The sequence below is a fragment of the Protopterus annectens genome, chromosome 4.part0, assembly GCF_019279795.1.
Source record: "Protopterus annectens isolate FY-2018-M chromosome 4.part0, PAN1.0, whole genome shotgun sequence".
Classification (NCBI taxonomy): domain Eukaryota; kingdom Metazoa; phylum Chordata; order Ceratodontiformes; family Protopteridae; genus Protopterus; species Protopterus annectens.
In genome coordinates, this window is record NC_056733.1 from 1,970,834,816 (window position 1) to 1,970,851,348 (window position 16,533).

Consider the following 16,533-nt stretch of genomic DNA (forward strand, 5'->3'; position numbering starts at 1 on the left):
TATTAGGTTGCAAGACAAAAACATAAAGATAAAGAAACAGTCAGACACCCTTCATAAGGGATGCCAGCAACATCCCGCTCACTAGTCCACAGGACATCAAAGGCAGATGGAAGTGGTACTTCCAGCAGCTTCTGAATGAAGAAAACCCCTGAGAAGCTGTATTGCCCCAGACACAGCCTAAAATGAAAGAAGAAGAGGAGCCCACCCTAGAAGAAATAAGAATATCACTAAGGAAAATTAAGTCAGGGAAAGCAGCAGGCTGAGATGAAGTCACAACAGATCTGATAAAGATGCTGGGTGAAACAGGGGAGAAATGGTTCCTAATGGTACTCATAGTAGTGTGAAGAGAAAAGCATATCCCAGGTGATTGGAGAATAAGCATACTTGTGCCAGTGTACAAGAACAAACTGTGGGCAGTATAGAGGTATCAAACTCCTATCACACTGCATGAAAGTTCTGGAGATGGTGTTTGATAAATGGATACGCAGAGTAATAGAATGTAAGATGGGAGATGAGCAGTTCAGCTTCAGATCACGGTGCAGCACAACTGATGCAATGTCTGCAGTAAGACAGATAGTTGAGAAGAAGCTAGAGATGAGGAAAGAGGGTTCCTAGCACGTAGTCGAACTTTTACAAAACCATATGTTCGAATTTGTAAAAGTTTGAGTTGTGAATGGAAATCTGCATACGTGGAGGTTTCCATTGACTTCAATGTGGTGTGATCTCGGCGTTGGTATATTTAAGTAGCGGGGGTGTGGGGGATGCAGGGGTGCTTGCTCCCCTGCTTACGAGAATTTATTTTTTTGTACATTGTGTTTTTATTTTTTTTCCCGTAGTCGAAGTTCTGTAACTTCAAACATAGTGGTTCGACCATTAGGTATTCAGAGTTACAGAACTTTGACTATCTGACATAGACCCGAGGAAAGAGTCTAACTGGCCATTCCTAGACTTGGAGAAAGCTTATGACAAGGTCGTAAGAAAGCTGATTTGGGCAGTCCTCCAGTGGTTCGACAGAGGTCTCACAGAGGGGTTCCCAGTTAGATTGGGAGTGCACCAGGGTTCATCTCTGAGCCCACTGCTGTTTATACCACTAGATGGACCACATTAGCAAACAGGTCAGGGGGGACAGATCATCAAACTTGCTGTATGTAGACAATATGGCAGGCTGAGCAAGAACTTGGACAGCGCAGTGGTGCAGCGGTCGCATTGTCGCCTCACAGCAAGAAGTTCTCCGGTTTGATTCTTGGCTGGGATGCCTTCTGTACGGAGTCTGCATGTCCTCCCTGCTTTGATGTGGGTTTCCTCTGGGTGCTCCAGTATCGTCCCATGTTACAAAGGCATGCATCTGGCACATTTCTCCCGGGGTCTCGCTCTAAATTGTCTCATTCCAAGTTAGAGTTTTCTGTTTAACAAATGTAAAATAAAAATAAATAAATAAAATAACTTCAGCAAAGGATAGGGGAATAGAATGCAAAATTGAAGGTACGTGGGATGAAAATAAGTACAGATAAGACAGTGGTAATGGCAGCAAAGTCAGAAAATCAGAAAAAACTGAGAATTGAGGTAGAAGGGAAGGTAATGGAGTGGGTTAGTAGCTTCAGGTATCTCAGAAGGGTGGTTGACGAGAAAGGAAGTCTGAATTAAGTGGTCAAATCCAGAATCAGAGGGGCTATAGCCAACTGGCATAGAGTGTCAGGTGTGATGTATGACAAAAGAATGGCAACGAAGCTGAAAAGTACAATGTACAAAACAGTGGTGCTACCAGTACTCCTGTATGATACAGAAACCTCGCCGGTAAAGGCAAAGCAAATGAGAAAGCTAGAGGTGATGGAAATGAAGTGCCTGAGAAGGGCAGTAAGATGCACAATGTGGGACAGAAGAAGAAATGACAACATAAGAGCAGAAGCCAGAGTAGCTCCAGTTGCAGAAAAGATCAAAGACAGCAGATTATGGTGGTTTGTGCACATGTACAGAAAAACAGAAGACAATCTATTAAGAAGATTTGGGACAGACAGGAAGAAGGTAAGAGGGAACAAGGGCATCGAGCAAAGAGGTGGATGGATTGTGTGAGAGAAGATATATGACTATCAGGCATGAGTGACGAAGAAGGAAGGAGTGTGGCATTGAATTGAGACAGATGGTGATGGTTAACAAAGCACCCCGACCCCATGTAGAAAAATGGGAAAAGGGGGTTGGGGATGATGATGATGATGATGATGACAACGGCTTGTGCATTTTACTTTAAAAATGTTATTTTAAACAACCCTCTACAATGTTCTTATAATAGGGTCCTTAATTCCTTCCCCAGAATCTTCAAAGCATTCTTTTATTGATCAGTTGGTAGGGTGGAATACTGTAGTAGTAATTGCCAAGGTATCCTTAGGTCACTGGTTCAATTCCAGTTCAAAGGAGCTATCACAGAGGATTAAAGCTATGAGCTGTTAACAAACTGCTTCCTGTAATCCAGCATTTGCTTCCTTCAGCCTCTGTTTGCCTTTTGTGTGACTCTGAGTGAGTCAGTTGACCTGTCAGTGCCATGAGGCAAAGGGGAAATTGGGCTAGGCTCATTAAGGGTCTCTTTGGCCAGATGCTTAGTAGCTACCTATGAACCTGTTGTGCAGTTAAACATTTTATTTGCTCTTGTTTACCGTGATAGCCCAAATGGACATGAGAACCCCTTTTCAGCAGAGGCCCAAGGAAAGCTTCACATTTTACAGAAGAGCAAAGTGATACAAGGATTTAACATCAGTGAAACGTTCACAATACATAAATCAAATCAGACATGTAATATAATACAAGTACTAAGCAGCATAGTATTACAGAACATTTCTATAATTCAATTTTACAGATGTTAGAAGCTTACTTTTATAAGTTAGGTTAAGTCCTATACTAAATTAGGAGATAGTGTTTATCTTACCTCTGTACATATGCTATATTTACAGATGGCTGTACTAACAAATGTAAATATCTAAATCTAAGAAACATGCATACTGTCAGCATTTGAGTTAGAAGGGATTAAACAAATGCCAATAAATAAATAAATAAATAAATAAATAAATAGAATAATGACAAACTCATTTCAGCATTGGAATTAACAAGGTACAAAAATTAGGAGGATGCCTTCAGGATGAAAGACGCTTATAAAAGAATATAAACAGATAAGGCCAGGGTTTAGAGTTAAGTGACAGTTAAAGGGGTAAGGAAGGAAGAAAGAAAAGGTAATGAAGAATGTGTGTAGTATGTAGACAGAAATTGGTTTTATAGTATTTTGTGTGAAATTAAGTCAAAGTTCAGAGCATTAATAGGTAAGAGTTGAAAGCACCAGCACTCAGTGAAACATTGCTAGTTTGGGAGAGTACATGGACTTGCAGAAATCTTCCATCTCAGCAACATTCCTTGGCCCCAGAATGGGAGAATTTGACCTTTCCAACATTTCAGCAGAAGGTTGATCCTGCACAAGAAACCTTTGGGATTTGATGGGTGAAATGCATCTAAGTTTTTGAAAGAGGATGCCTTGAATTTTTATACCTCCAAACTGCACACATTTTGGATATGTGTATGACCACTGAGAGTAGTATCCACATACAGCCTGGTAAAATCCATCCAAGTTTTCCTTTGCATTCTGAATCTGTATTTTTGGGCTGAGGTGAGCGACATGATGTAGCTGCCCATAATTTTCAAAAAACTGCTCAATCACACCTGATAATGAAGGGTACACCTAACAGACTGAAATAAGCACTTTTGTGGAGGACCAAGCCCCCTGCACTGCCCATGGGGGAAGCAAGCCTCTCAACACCTTCTTACTTTGCATATCAGTCTTAAGCAAGTAACAGTCTGACAGTGCTTACATGTCATGGACACACAATACAATCAAATATTAATTTGACCATTTATGTCTGAGGAGTTACAAGATCAGCTGATCATCAATCACGTGTAGAAAAAAGTGGTATCAACTGGTTAAAAATTTTATTTTGCTTTAATCCCAGGCCCAAATCCATCCTGTCCAACACAAACTGCTCCAACACAAATGTCAGGACATAACACCCCCACTATCTTGATCCCTGGGCAAATCAACAACAGCAGCAAAACTAACCACTTTTAATGGTAAATATTAATATTAGAAGTATCAAAAATAAAATAACTGAACTCCAGGCCACAACAGCACACTAGTCCCCAGACATAGTTGCTTTAACAGAAACCTGGCTAAATAAAAACATAGCTAACTCAGAAGTTCTCCCTACCGGCTACAATATCATTAGACAAGACAGACCAAATCGTAAAGGGGGTGGAACTGCCTTACTGTACAAGTCCAACTTAACTGTCCATCAATTACCAAACTCCTACTCCTCCCCCAATAATTGGGACATACTTATCTCACAACTTCAACTTCACCCTAAAAAGGTTATCACCACAGTCATGATCTATATTCCATCTGATAATACACCTGCTAGCCTTGAAGACTTCTTATCCTAGTGTTCTTTCACATACTCACAAGAAACCCTTATTCTGGGGGATTTCAACCTAGATTGGTTCACCTGTATATCAGAACCACCAAGTAATCTAATAAAGCTCCAAGGCTACCAGCAACTAGTACAAATTCCAACTAGATGTGATAAAAAATCTAAAAGGGAATCCATCCTTGACTGGGTCCTAACTAACAACCCCACATTGTACCCCCACACAGGCAGCCTCCCAGACACCTTGAGTAACCACAACATAATATACCTTATACATAGTAGAACACACATATGTAAAACCACTAACTATAAATCTACTAGAAACACAAACAAAAATTCTCCTGAGGTCCTCAATTCTTTACTCTGTAACTGTGACTGGACCTCCCACTTGACCAGGCTGTAGCATATTTCAACAAAACATTTCTACAACACCTAGAAACTGTCGCTCCATTGTGCAAAATCAAGATTAGAACCTCTACAAACCCCTGGCTCAGTAAAGAAACCAAACAAATTCTCAAGTCCAGAGACACTGCCTGGCTTTACTATCAAAAAAACAAAGAAACACAAAGCCTAACTAAGTACCAAGAACTGCACAACCGTGCAAAAAAATGCATTAGGCTGGATAAAAAAATCCTACTACAAGACATTACAAACTAAATACCAACACAACCCCCAAAATTTTTGGAAAAACCAGCTACTAAAATCCACCCAAAAGGCTACCCCCAAACCAACCACCCCTGATACTAAAGTTCCCATCAAAACACAATTCAACTCCCACTTTGTGAACTCAATTCTATCCTTGGTATCACATGACAGTTCCTACCTCACTACCCCCCCAACACAAATAACACTAATACAAGCTTTACCCTCAAAACCGTTTCCACCACTTCAATCAAAAGCATGCTCTCCAAACAAAAAAACCTCATCAACAGTAGCTGACCTACTCCTCAGCTATTTCTTGAAACTCACAGCAGATGCTATTGCTATCCCAATCTCCACTCTCATAAACAGATCAATTGTTGAAAACTATGTGCCCAAACTCTGGAAAATATCCTGTTACAGCCATACATAAAGGTGGGACCTCCACTGAACTTAATAACTACAGACCCATTGCTTTACTCTCCCCCTGGCCAAAATCCTAGAAAAATGCATCCATACCCAGCTGCTAAAATATCTCCTAGACAGCAACATCCTGTCACCTACTCAACATGGTTTCAGACCGACCCGTAGTACCACTAAAGCCCTCCTCTGCTTCACAGACACAGTAAACCATCTCAAAAATGAAGGCCTGCAAGTGTCAACTCTTTTTTTGGATATGACCAAAGCATTTGACACAGTCTCACACCAAATCCTGCTAAACAAACTAAACCAATATCACTTATCAAATTCCACTCTTACCTAGTTCCAAAGCTACTTAACTGACAGGTACCAAGCTGTGAAATGGGAAAATTCTCTCTCTCCTCAGCTGCCCATAACTATAGGAGTCCCACAGGGTTCTGTCTTAGGATCACTACTATTCACAATCTTCACAAATGACCTTCATACCTCCACACAGCATGCATCTATCATTCAGTATGCAGATGATACTACCTTAATCTGTGCTGCACAAAATATTCCCACCCTCCTGCAAACAACTCAGTTAGCATTCTCTGACGTTGAAAACTGCCTTACCAAAGCCCAACTTATCCTCAATCCAAAGAAAACTCAGCTTATGATTATAACCAGTTCTAACAAAAACACTGATAACAGTCAATTCACTATCTACTCCACAAATGCTACTCCAGTCGCTCCAGTGGCACAGGCTAAGCTATTGGAAATAACCATAGACTCCCACCGAAAATTTGATAGTCATCTCAACTTAACTATTAAAAAGGTACATGCCAAACTGGGATCACTCTACTGTATCAAACCATTTCTTACCAACAAAAAAAGATCAGCCATTGCTCACTCCCAGCTTCTATCCACCCTGCTCTATGCATCTCCCATTCTGACTAATCTCAACAAAACTGAACTAAGCAAAATGGAAGCCTGCTATAACAGAACTGCCTGCTTTGCTGCAAATTGCTCATATAGAACTCATCACTGTACTGCTTTGAAACAACTCCACTGGCTTGAACTGCCCAACCTCCTAACCTACAATCAGGTCTGCCTCTGTCATTCTGTTACCTCCCCAATAAGTGTCCTGCCCTCAAAAACCTAGTACAACATCACTCACCCAAAAGGTCTCTTAGATCATCAAGAAAACTACTACTAGAAGTCACCAACAGCTACAATAGCTTTGGAGACACACTATATAGTAGTTCAGTGGCTAAACAATGGAACTCTCCCCCCACTAGCATACAAAACACATTGTCCAAAGCCTCCTTTAAACATCTCATTAGGCAACATCTCAAGCAAAGTTGGCAGTGCCATGATTGCTCCCCATGCTAGTGAAAGCGGATAAGGTACACATAATAAACCTAGAGTACTTGATAATAGTTTTCACTCTTACTCACAACACTGGCTAATCTACAATGTATGTACTGTACCTGTGTACTATGTATGTATTCTACCTATGTTCCAAATTTCAGCTGTACACCACAAATCTATTAATTACCTTTATTTTTAAATTAATATTTCTTTGTTTGTTATCTCCACTGTAACTGTTGATGTGCTACATACCACTGTAAAAAATATGTCTATTGCATTTTGTGTGTATACTGATCATGTCTAAATATCTAAATGTATCTGTAATTTTTCTATGTGGAGTTTTTCTACCCAGGCCTCTGCTGAAAAATGGCCTTTTCGGCTCAGTCAGACACCCCCAGTTAACAAATGTAAAATAAAATAAAAATAAATAAAAGCTCTGGGAGATGTTAGCTACCTAAAAAGGTGGTAAACCGTGCTACAACATAAAAAAGAGGATTCTTTGGAAAGATAATTAAAATCTTTAGTTCAACTAATCTGTGTGGCAAGTGGTAACAGAAGTTAATGCTGCTTAAAGCACTTGGTTCTCCAGTTCACTACCAAGCTGGTGTTCCTTCTCTGTAGAGCCTGCATATCATCCCTGTGAGTTGTTACTGGGTGCTTCAGTTTTCTCCTGTAACATAAATACATACTTTAGCTGGATTGGCAAGTCCCCAGATTGCTGTAGGTATGTATATTGTGTATGTAAGTCTGATGTGTACCCTGCAATGGATGTGTGTCCTTGTCAGTAGTTCTTTTCATTGCATCCACTAAGTGCTGGGACAGGGTCCGCCCCACCACAACCCTGAATAGGATAAAGAGCACACCAGAAAATAAATTAATGAATGATGAATAAATAAGTGAATGAATTAATCAATTCAACAAGAGAAAAAAGTATCCTAAATTGAGTGCCACATTCAGAAAATTATCATTATTGTCTAGCGTCAGGCAAAAGCTGTGGCTAAGCTGGAAAACTGAAAGTGTCTTATAGCCAGTGATACAGGAAGTGGGCTTCAAATGGAGCTCTCATGAAAAAAATAATTAGTATAATCATTGTGCTTTGTTAATCCGCAAGGCAGCTTAACATGGTCCTGACTTACTGTCAGCAGTGTGATATGGAGCCGATGTCAGCAGATGAGAAGCTAAGAGCAAAGTGTGTCCGTGTCTGTAGCCACACAGAGCAATCACAGCAACATCTCACTGTCATTCTGAATGCACTGTGTGACAAAACAGCAAGCATCGTACCTCTCAACTGTGTAGAATTCCTCAGCATTTACCGATTTTGAGGTTCAAATTATGGGGTGCCACGAATTTCCAATTGGCCCCCTTTAATCCTGATTCTTTTTTTTTAATTTTATTTCCTCTGCAATTTTTCCACTGACATCATCACATGTGCGATGACGTCAATGTTGTGAGCAGCCTGCCAGCCACTCAGAATTCAGCTGAGGGCTCGAGGATTGTGACTAACTCATTCATTGACTGTATGTTTATGTTTGGGCAACAGCAACATGTTACAGTAGGCATACGTCTCTGACTTTGGTGTAGTAGCAGTTAAGGCAAGTGTGTGCAAACTTGCAGAGGAAGTCAGTTAGAGACTTGGAAAGTTATTAGTTTAGAGAGGGTCGGTTTGGTTCGGGACTTGAGTACTGGACTACACACAGTCTGAGGCTACAGCGGAGGGAGTCGGACTCGGACCGCAAGAGAGCAACAGACCCAGCAGTATTTTTTTTTTTTAATTACAAGTCTGATGTTAAACTAAAGTCAACTCAGTGACACTCGGCAAGGCTACACTGTCCCAAAGCAAGCCATTAGCTGTAACCTTTTCATTTCAGAGTCAGGCAGCAGAGTCAGACTTCAGTGTACAGCAGAGCTCCAGACAGCAGCAGTCAGACTCGGGTGGGTCAGAGAGCAGTGGTGCAATGTTGATGACCAGATATGAAGAATTTTTTACTTCTTCTCCTAGCTCCTCCCCCCACTTCCAGGTAAAACATAGAAATAATTGCTAGGTTATGCTGACCAATACTTGAAGGGCCTGTTACTGTAGCTGTAAGCCTGTAAACATTTGGTATCATACCACCTTAATCTCAACAACTGTACACATTTTTGCAGAACATCCAGATTTTTGCCACATACTTTTGGTCTGTTTCTCATTAAATTGTGGTTTTCTGTGGCAAATCATTGAGGAGTGAAGTGAGTGCAGTCAGAAAATAACGGCAGACATTTGAGTTACAGACTTCATTATACCCTTCAGAAAATTCATTGTTATGCAAAACATGTTATTCTATCAACTTTATAAGTTTGTAAAGGCAATATTTAGTGTCCCTATTTTTGGGCCTTTGTTTCCCAATTGTTTATGGCTTAGACCAGATTTCTTGGTCTTAGAAGTTGAGAGGTATGTGAAACAGCCATGCTGTACATGGGAGAAATTAATAGTACCCCCATTCCCTTTTAATTTTGCTCTCCAATTCATTATAAAATAGGGAGACGTTTGTAAGGAAAATGTGCAGAATAATAATTCTTGACATGTTCTGAACTTCTGCTAGTAGTAGGTATTGTGGGATGGGAGATATTTAAGCAGCAGTTTTTCAATTGTTTCCTTATCTCTTTAAAACTGGAGCAAAGCTATATATTTCTACTCTTATTCTGCAGTTACTGACTGAAAGAGCTATATTGTGCCTAGGAAAAACTGGAGTGACCTTTCAATTCAGTGTTATCGCCCTTTTTAAGCTGTATTCTTGTTCTGACATTTATTGTAAAGCAAGCAAAAGGCATGTGTACATATGTTTTTATTTGCATCACTGTGATTCATGTTTTGGATCAATATACTCTGCCATATTTTATTTCAGAGCTGGTCGTTCTTCCAAAGTGCTTCTTTCGGTTATACTTGCAGAGATCTGTTAGACTGTTACTAGAGAGTTATATCTGAGACTGTTAAGCTAAGGCAGGTGTATGTGTAACTAGAGACAAACTATCTGTTAAGCGAAGGCAGATGTGTGTGTGTGTGTGTGTGTGTGTGTGTGTGTGTGTGTGTGTGTGTGTGTGTGTATGTGAAATACCCCAATTAGGAGTAACTGGACAGAAAGCCTGTACCTTAGGTACAAGGAGCAAGAGCCTAAATTCTCTACCCATACCACCACCACTCGCAATTCAAGAAGTTTTAGAGAATGTCTGGCTCATACTTTTGGTCTGTTCCTCTTAAAATTTGTGGTTTTCTGGCAAATCAGTGAGAACTGAATTCATTAAATAATTAAGCTTCATTCTTCCTATCTTTCAGGAAGCATATGGTTTGGTAACACAAAACATTCTGTTCTATTCTAGCAACTTTTCTAAAATTACACAACCAATGTTTAAAATCTGTGGTTTTGGACCTTTGTCCCCATAGTACATTTTCCGTTTCTCCAGATTTCTTGTGCTACAGGGGGAGAGAAGTTTAGTGCTGCTTATGAGAAGTGTCTTTGTGTTGTCAGTAGCACAACAGGTAAAATGCTTGTTTTTGATGCAGAAGGCTGTGAGTTCTATTCCCACAGTATGTGGATGGATTGCTGATACTGTACTGTGTCTTACTTTTAAAGGGGATGGATGCTGCTGTCCTGAGAATGTCCTCTTTGGCGGAGATACCTAGTAACTATGAACCTGTTATCAGTTTGACATCCATTCCCTATTGCAATATTACTAGCTTATAATTTTTTAATGTAAAATAGGCAATTTATTCCTCAAGGGCAACAGGCGCTTTATTTATAGTTGAAACAATGAAATATAAAGTGTTTTATTAGCAGCAACCTCTTCATTAGTTACATATCTCTTTAATGTGGAATTATTCTGATGACTTTTACTTCTGCAGAGATTGTGCATATTTACTGATACTGGTGGATTGTAGAAGTTTCAGTAGACTTTTATGATGGCAGTGTTCTGAACTGGGCAGTTTTGTCATTATTGATTCATGCATTTTGTTTCATTGGTTACTGGAAAAATGTTCAAAACAATAAATTTAAAATGCGCTCTAACAAGTGCATTAAATTATATTTCTTCTATAATGCAGCAAAATCAGGAATGTGTATCAAAGATCACATGAACGTTTCATGTGTAAGGGGCCAATGATATGAAAACAGCCCAAAGGTAATCTTTATCTGCCACTGACCCAATGCATTTTCTTTGAATGTGGATTTCAATGCTGTTTCAATGAATGTGAGTTTCAAGGGCAGAGAAGTTTTAATGCTAAGTCTATCTTCATTGTGAGACTGTATTGCTTTGTTTAGCAGATGTCTATTAGTGTTTGTGCTATAAAATTTAAAATAAATAATAAAAGTTTTAAATGAAATCCACATAATCATTGTAGATGTAGAAGTAAAGTAGTATGCACATTACAGTGTTTATGGTAAATAGGGTGAAATAGCCAAGTAATGGGACATTGAAATGGCTGCAGGGGGGGGCTGACTGTGTATGGGGCCCCCAAGCTGGTATCCCACAATTCCATTTGAGGGGGCGGAGTTACATAATTATGTATGCAAATGTTATGTTAATCAGCATACGGATTTGTACCTATTTTTCATGGCCCTCTGTCCAGATTTTTGATGTTTTCAGGTTGAGAGGTATGGCAAGCATGTGACCATAAATCTTAAATTCTAACAGTTAGGCATAAGAGATACTCAGTGTTACCATAAACCTTTTATTGATCAGGCATTTTGGCCAGCACCGTCACTAAGACAAAACAGCTTGTGCTCACTGGGATGCAGTAAGACCACTAGCTTTCTGTTTAGGGCAATTTCTTTATGGCTAGCCATATGTAGTAAATAAGCATGAGGTTTTGTTAATCACTGTCAGTAGCGATAAAATGTAATACTAATGCTGTCACTGGCTCCAGTGACCATGTGGTCATACGACTGAGTTTTACAATAAAGGGGATAAAGAAAAATAAGATATAAAAGAGGACAGGAAGAAAGCAATAAAGCGAGTGATTATGGGTATAAAAGAAATGATGAGAAGTTGCACAGATGAAATAGTAGTCTCCTTTTAACAAGCAGAAACAGTAACTGTGGGATACTTGTAAGATAAAGTGGATCAGCATTAATTATCTGGACTGTGAGAAGTAGAATACGCAGAGATACAATCAATGAAAATTTTTTAAAATGAAATTAAAGGAAACCATAAAAACAGCAACATACAGATTTATTCTATTATTATAAAAAATAATAAAAATAAATATATCCAATTTGAAACCAGATAGGATTCCTGCTTTAAATTTAACAAAAGACATGATGAGCTGAAGGAACATCTTTTAGAGCCTTCATGTTTTTGTACCCTTGCAGCCCTTGATCTCAGACTTCCCTTGCACCTTATAGATCTATTAATGCCCTGTCTTGACTTAAAGGAGCACCCTGTGTGACCCCTGAGGGAGTCTGTTGTTTTCAGGAGACATGCCCACTGGGTTACAGTGGGTGTATATGAATTATAAATACACACCACTTGTAGACTTGGGGTAAACTATTAAGTGAAAAGAGAAGGAATGAGGTAGCAGGATCCATCTACATCTGAATCAGATTTTTTTCTTATGCACCTAACCCAGTAGTAAATGGCATGTATGTCTGCAAGACAGTTGGGCTGCTTACATGCATTTCCAGTGCATGTGCATTCTATACATGCAAGGCAAAGGCTACTGAGTTAATACAGTTTGACAGATCCTACCACACATCCCAGCACTGCAACAGCCCAGATTGCCCCCCACCAGGAAGGATGAATCAGCATTGGCTGCTTATGTCTGTCCAATCCCTGCCATCTCCTTGCATGCCATGGACATTAACTGATGCCAAGTTGTCTGTGTCTCAAGCAGGTATTACCACTCTGTACCACAGCAGTCTGCATAGTACTAGAAGGCAGTAGTTATCAAACTTCCAAGTATGCTTGTGTTTTGTGCCAGTACTGTTCTGGAGATTGTGCATATATTCTTGTTGTCACCTGTACCTTGTAACTTGTGCACATACTCTAGATGGATCACTATGCTTCTGTTCCCAATATATACCAATATATATCTATATGTATGTGTGTGCACGTGTGTATGTGTGTGTGTGTGTGTGTGTGTGTGTGTGTGTGTGTGTGTGTGTGTGTGTGTGTGTGTGTATATATATATATATATATATATATATATATATATATATATATATATATATATATATATATATACACATATACACACTGTATATATATGGATCCCCTTTCAAATATCGAAAGACAAGAATCCTGAACATTATTTTTGCAAGACGAAAATAACAAAAGTTAAAATCTCGAACCACAGACTTTTTCCCAGGACAAGTAAACACTTGCCCATCATGGGTAAATATGCCCTTTCCCCTCTGTAGTATGTTCCCAGAGTTGGTATATATAGTTTGGGGGTGTGGAGGCTCAGCCCACCCCCCCACCTAGATGGGTTTCAGATGGTTCAGTGCGTACTGTGTAGTTTTGTAGAATTGCTTACAACCCTGGGAAAAAGTTTGTGGTTCAGCATTTTAACTTTCGTTATTTTTATCTGTCAAAAATGATGTTCGGGACTGTGGTCTTTCAATATTTGAACGTAGATCCATATATGTGTGTGTATATATATATATATATATATATATATATATATATATATATATATATATATAAAATTATGGGGGGGGGGGTATCTTCTGGATCTCATGTCAGTAGCAGCAGTTCTCTGTAGGGATGGCAATAAGTAGCTGCCACCTTTGGACATTTTTCTGTGTTCTGATGTCATAAGGAAAAGAATTCCAGAAATGCACAAAGAGTGATAAATAGAAAAGTTACAGCTGACCTGAAAGTTCCTCAATGAAAAGAAACCTCTGATACTACTGATACTACTGAACTGTGTCATATAATATTTTAATTCTGTTAGTGGCTCTTTATTTTGGGGTTGTGGGAAAGTTTGAAAGTGTATGTCTTACAGATTGGTTTTAATTGAATATTTTGTTTGTTTTTAGCTCATCACTGGAGTCCAGCAAGCAGCAGAAAGGCAAAACCAAGCATTTATGGCACTCGAGGGGCAAACGTTATCCAGTGGGCCAAGTAGAACCCTCAAACAAAAGCCAGGGCACTGGTTTGCTTCCACAATGCCAATTATTGGAAAAGGAGTGATGTCTGCCATCAAAGAGGGACGTCTTATGACAGATGTCAGCAGTGTTGCTAAGGAGGACAGCAGGAAAATAGCAGCAGTTCTGAATGGTGCATACTATCTGGAAAGGCTAAACTTTAACATTGAAGGAAAAGACACACACTACTTTGTTAAGATTGGACCATCAGACAGTGATCTTTTAACTTTAGGGATGACCAATGGACGCAAATCAATGGACAATGGGATTAATGTCACTGCATCTCAGCCAGCATTGTTGGTTAATGGAAGGACTCGAAGGTTCACAATTGTTGAGTTCCAGTATGCATCCCTTTTACTTTCAGTGCGTTATGGCTTGACATTAGACACCCTTGATGAAGAGAGTGCCAGAGTACTGGATTTGGCACGACAAAGAGCTGTAGGGGGAGCATGGGCCAAAGAACAGCAGAAAGTGCGAGAAGGTAAAGAAGGTAGTCGACTGTGGACTGAAGGTGAGAAACAACAGCTGCTAAACGCGGGCAGAGTCCAAGGCTATGAAGGCTACTATGTGTTACCTGTGGAACAGTACCCAGAGCTTTCAGATAGCAGCAGCAATATCCAGTTTTTGAGACAGAATGAGATGGGTAAAAGGTAACAAATTAGCCTACTGTCATCCACTGGTGGATGAAACAGTCCTTACAACTGTTATCTCCTCTCCTAAGGAGATGAAAAAATAAAGGGGGTACTAGGCCAGACTACAAAGGACATTGCAAAGCAGCAACAAAGCTCATATTTTTGAGTTTACTGCTGCTGCTGCTGCTGGTGAGCAGATAGACTGTAACCTGAAGTAGACTAAAAGCCCTATCAAGTCACTTAAGTAAATTTAAAAGTACCCTTTCATTGTTACCCAGTTGTTCTGGGTATAAGACAGAAGGCCTCGCATTACCTCACTGGCGTTCCATGTGAGTTACATTAAACTTTACAAAATCCAAGATGGCCACCTTCACTGGGATGAGTAAAATAAATAGCTCAGACTGCTGCTTTAGTAAATATGGCAGAAGTTTTCCTTTCGGCAAATACAGCTGCTTTCAGAATATGACTTTTGGCTGAGTTGGTGTGTTTCAGGTAACTGTGAAAACCATTGAAGCACCATAATTTTCTGAGTCTGCATTCATGTCCATACTTCACTTTGGGTGGATAAAAGTTTAATCACGAATGTAGTTCCAGTCCCAGTGTGAGTGGATGGGTGGTGGTACTCCTATCAAATAAATGCCATATTCTGTTTATTTGTAAAGTTTCCATAGTTGTGGGCAGTACAACACAGTTTACAGGGTGTCACTGTTTAGGTAACGTAGTTTGTTGATCCCATTTCTCCAGTAGAGATACTGACATTGTTATCACACTCTGTTACAAGTGGTGCACTTCTTAAAACCACCCTGTACATACTGGAGCCAGAAGGCATATCACTGTCCATTTTTTTAAAGTTATAACTATATTGGTGTATTTGTTTTTTTCTGGAAACTATGACAATCACATTTCAGTCAGTACACACACACACACAAACTCACAGAGATGCTAACATGAACTTTTGGTGCAAGAACATTTTTGTAAAATATATGTATTAAATTGTCATTGAGTTTTTATATTAATTTTAATTTGCTGCAAATAATAGGAGCAGAAAGATAATTTATGGCAAAGTGTTTAAGACTTGTTTATACATTAATAAAGTCCCTAAAACTCTTGTGAAATAAATGTCATTTTTTTAGGCATTTTGGAAATTACTTAGCTGCTACAGGTTTCTCGCAGTACCAACAAAATTAGTGATATATTCTGTAATAATTATGAGTTTTGTCTCTATTTTTTTAGTATGAACTTTTCCCTTCAGGTGTTTTGAAAATGGATTGCTTTCTTATAGGTTTGCAGTTTCGGGTCTATATTAGATAGTCGAAGTTCCATAACTCCAAACACCTAATGATCGAACCATTAAGTTCAAAGTTACAGAACTTTGACTATACAAAAAAAAAAAACACAAAGTACAAAACAACAACTTGTAAGCAGGGGGCAAGCCCCACTACACCACCCACAGCCACCACTACTTAAATATACCAACTCCGAGATCGCACCACATTGAAGTGAATGGAAACCTGCGCTTACGGAGATTTCCATTGAAACACTTGAGCTTTTACAAATTTGAACGTATGGTCTCGACCATATGTGGTTTGAACTTGTAAAAGTTCGACTACGTGAATGGAACCCACAGTTTCTTATCTTGACACATGATACTGAAGGCACTTTTTTTCAAGGGGTCGGTTCCTAGAGAATAAATTATTTGGGATTCATTTCTCACAGTTCCAAAGTATGGACTTAATAACAGTGAAGCTTCAAAATGTTGGCGAAGAATATTCTTATATCTGCACTCTGGTGGTTCAGATTCAGAGTAATAATGAGGTCAGCAAAAGACAAACGCCTTTTCACGTGGATGATAAGCAAAGCCCCCCTCCCCCCAGAAAATGTCTGTCAGGTTAATTTATATACTGCAGTTTTTGTCTC

General features: G+C 39.4%; 1 protein-coding gene across 5 annotated transcripts in view; it reads left to right on the forward strand.

Moving 5' to 3' along the window:
* Positions 1–15,764, forward strand: part of TENM2 (teneurin transmembrane protein 2) — a 1,770,657-nt gene extending 1,754,893 nt beyond the window's left edge. For all 5 annotated transcript variants that reach the window (XM_044069584.1, XM_044069586.1, XM_044069585.1 and 2 more), the window contains one exon: positions 13,877–15,764. In XM_044069584.1, the coding sequence (XP_043925519.1) occupies positions 13,877–14,638 (762 nt within the window). In that variant the 3' untranslated portion in view covers positions 14,639–15,764. The remainder of the gene's footprint in view (positions 1–13,876) is intronic.
* The last annotated feature ends 769 nt before the right edge of the window (positions 15,765–16,533 follow it).